Source organism: Acanthisitta chloris, unplaced genomic scaffold (assembly GCF_000695815.1).
Source record: "Acanthisitta chloris isolate BGI_N310 unplaced genomic scaffold, ASM69581v1 scaffold12009, whole genome shotgun sequence".
In the NCBI taxonomy this organism is placed as follows: domain Eukaryota; kingdom Metazoa; phylum Chordata; class Aves; order Passeriformes; family Acanthisittidae; genus Acanthisitta; species Acanthisitta chloris.
In genome coordinates, this window is record NW_008691179.1 from 199,313 (window position 1) to 201,037 (window position 1,725).

At 41.6% G+C, this 1,725-nt stretch overlaps 1 protein-coding gene across 1 annotated transcript in view; it reads right to left on the reverse strand.

Annotated features, from left to right (window-relative positions):
- The window catches only part of SHCBP1 (SHC SH2-domain binding protein 1), a gene marked incomplete at its 5' end in the record, with an annotated part of 11,970 nt that extends 10,575 nt beyond the window's left edge, over positions 1-1,395 (reverse strand). Inside the window, 2 exons of the mRNA XM_009082151.1 lie at positions 493-608; positions 1,207-1,395. Of these exons, the coding sequence (XP_009080399.1) occupies positions 493-608; positions 1,207-1,395 (305 nt within the window). The remainder of the gene's footprint in view (positions 1-492; positions 609-1,206) is intronic.
- Positions 1,396-1,725: the final 330 nt, after the last annotated feature.

Here is a 1,725-nt window from a genome sequence, read left to right on the forward strand (position 1 = left end):
AGAAAAGCTGAGGATGTACAAAGTTTTTCCCTCTTCAACCATGTAGTGAACTGCAAGTTTGAACACCTAAGGTTTGCAACAAAGATGTTTGACTTAGATATTGGGAGACCTAGAAGAGGAGTATTCCAGCTGGGTCTGTGACAGGAGCATGCTATGCAGAGGAGCTACTGTCAGTACCAAGATGGGTTAAAAAGAAGGATTTTACTGGAAAAAAAAAACAACTGAAAATTTACTACTTACAACAGCCAGCTCTGGACCAAGTACTTATCTCCTCTGTGTCCTCAGAGTTCTACAGCTCACTCACACTGGCTTGGTGATCCCTCCCACCCCATTTCAACAAGGAACTCTTAGAAAAACAACTCCTATTGCTCTCACCATCACTGGCAATTGGATATAGCAACATTATCATTTTGTGCCAGCTCAGACCTGTCTGTTAGAGAGGCAAATGATGTTCATTGAAGACCAATGCCCAAGCAGCAGCTTTGCTCTTACCTCAACAAGGACCTCCAACACGTCGGTGCGCCAGATCGCCTGCCACCCTGACGGTTCAAGGACGTTCTCCAGGTACTCTGCTGTGAATTGCTTCACCTCAGAAGCTTTGCAGTCAGCTAAAAAGAAATTGAAGACAGGGCATTTATGGAAGGAAGGAATGAGAAGTTCTCCAGATCACTGGAAAATGAAAGTCACAGTTGAAATGCTCCTCTACCCCTCTCAAGTTGGACTTCATTCTGTTTTGCTCGTAACTGTCAGCATTTTTGCTGTTTTTCTTTGAAGGAGCTGAAGAGTCATCTGGTTTGTGCTTCTCTTAAAGAAGAGAACCACAATTCAACCTTCCAAGTACTGAAGGTTTCAGTGCCAATGTTATTAAACTCATAATCCTTGCTTTACCTTAAACAGGCTTTACTATACACCAAAAAAAATCTAGTAAGACCAGTTAAAACAAGGCACAGAATCCACTATTAACACCTCTGCCTTTCCATCACTCAGATTTTATTTACTTTTATTAAAACCATTGCCTCTTGTCCACCAGCTGGAGCAGCTGAGATTAAACATAAATGATGGCACTACACTACATCACTTCTAATCCCTGTTATTAAAAGTATCTAACAGCTTAATATACAATTGACTCCACTTAAACTGGCTCATTTAAACAGTCACTACAAGAAAACTGGCAACACATTCTTTTTCTACTAAAAAGTTACTTACCCAAGATGTAATCCTGGTAAGCTTTAAATCGCTCGTAAAACAGAAGATGGTCGGTGTGAAAAACATCTGGAAAAAGCACATTCCCTTCTGTGACAGCCCTTCCCAAAACAGTCCCTGATTTGTCACCACTGCCATAATCACTCCAGGAGTCACCACTTGAGTCACTCTCAGCATCTTCCTGGTACAGAGCTGCAAAGAGGAGCAGGAGCAAAACAATCCCCATCAGCTGTCAGTTCAGTGCAGTCACCACTCACTCCTCTATTCCCAAAAAATTCCTGTTCCGCTCAAGATCTATCCTGAACCTGCTTTCTACAACATCTTAAGTTATCCTCCTTAGTGGAAAGACTAGCTTAGTACGTTGCTCTCTTCTCCAGAACATCTCCCCTGTCCTGAAAGAGTTTCTCTTCGTTAGCACCAGCCCTGAGCTAATTGCTTTACATCTGTTGTCTTCTTCTGTTCTACAAAACAAGTATTTTATTGCACTTTAATAAACTAACAAAGTCTCCCCAAAGAAAATTC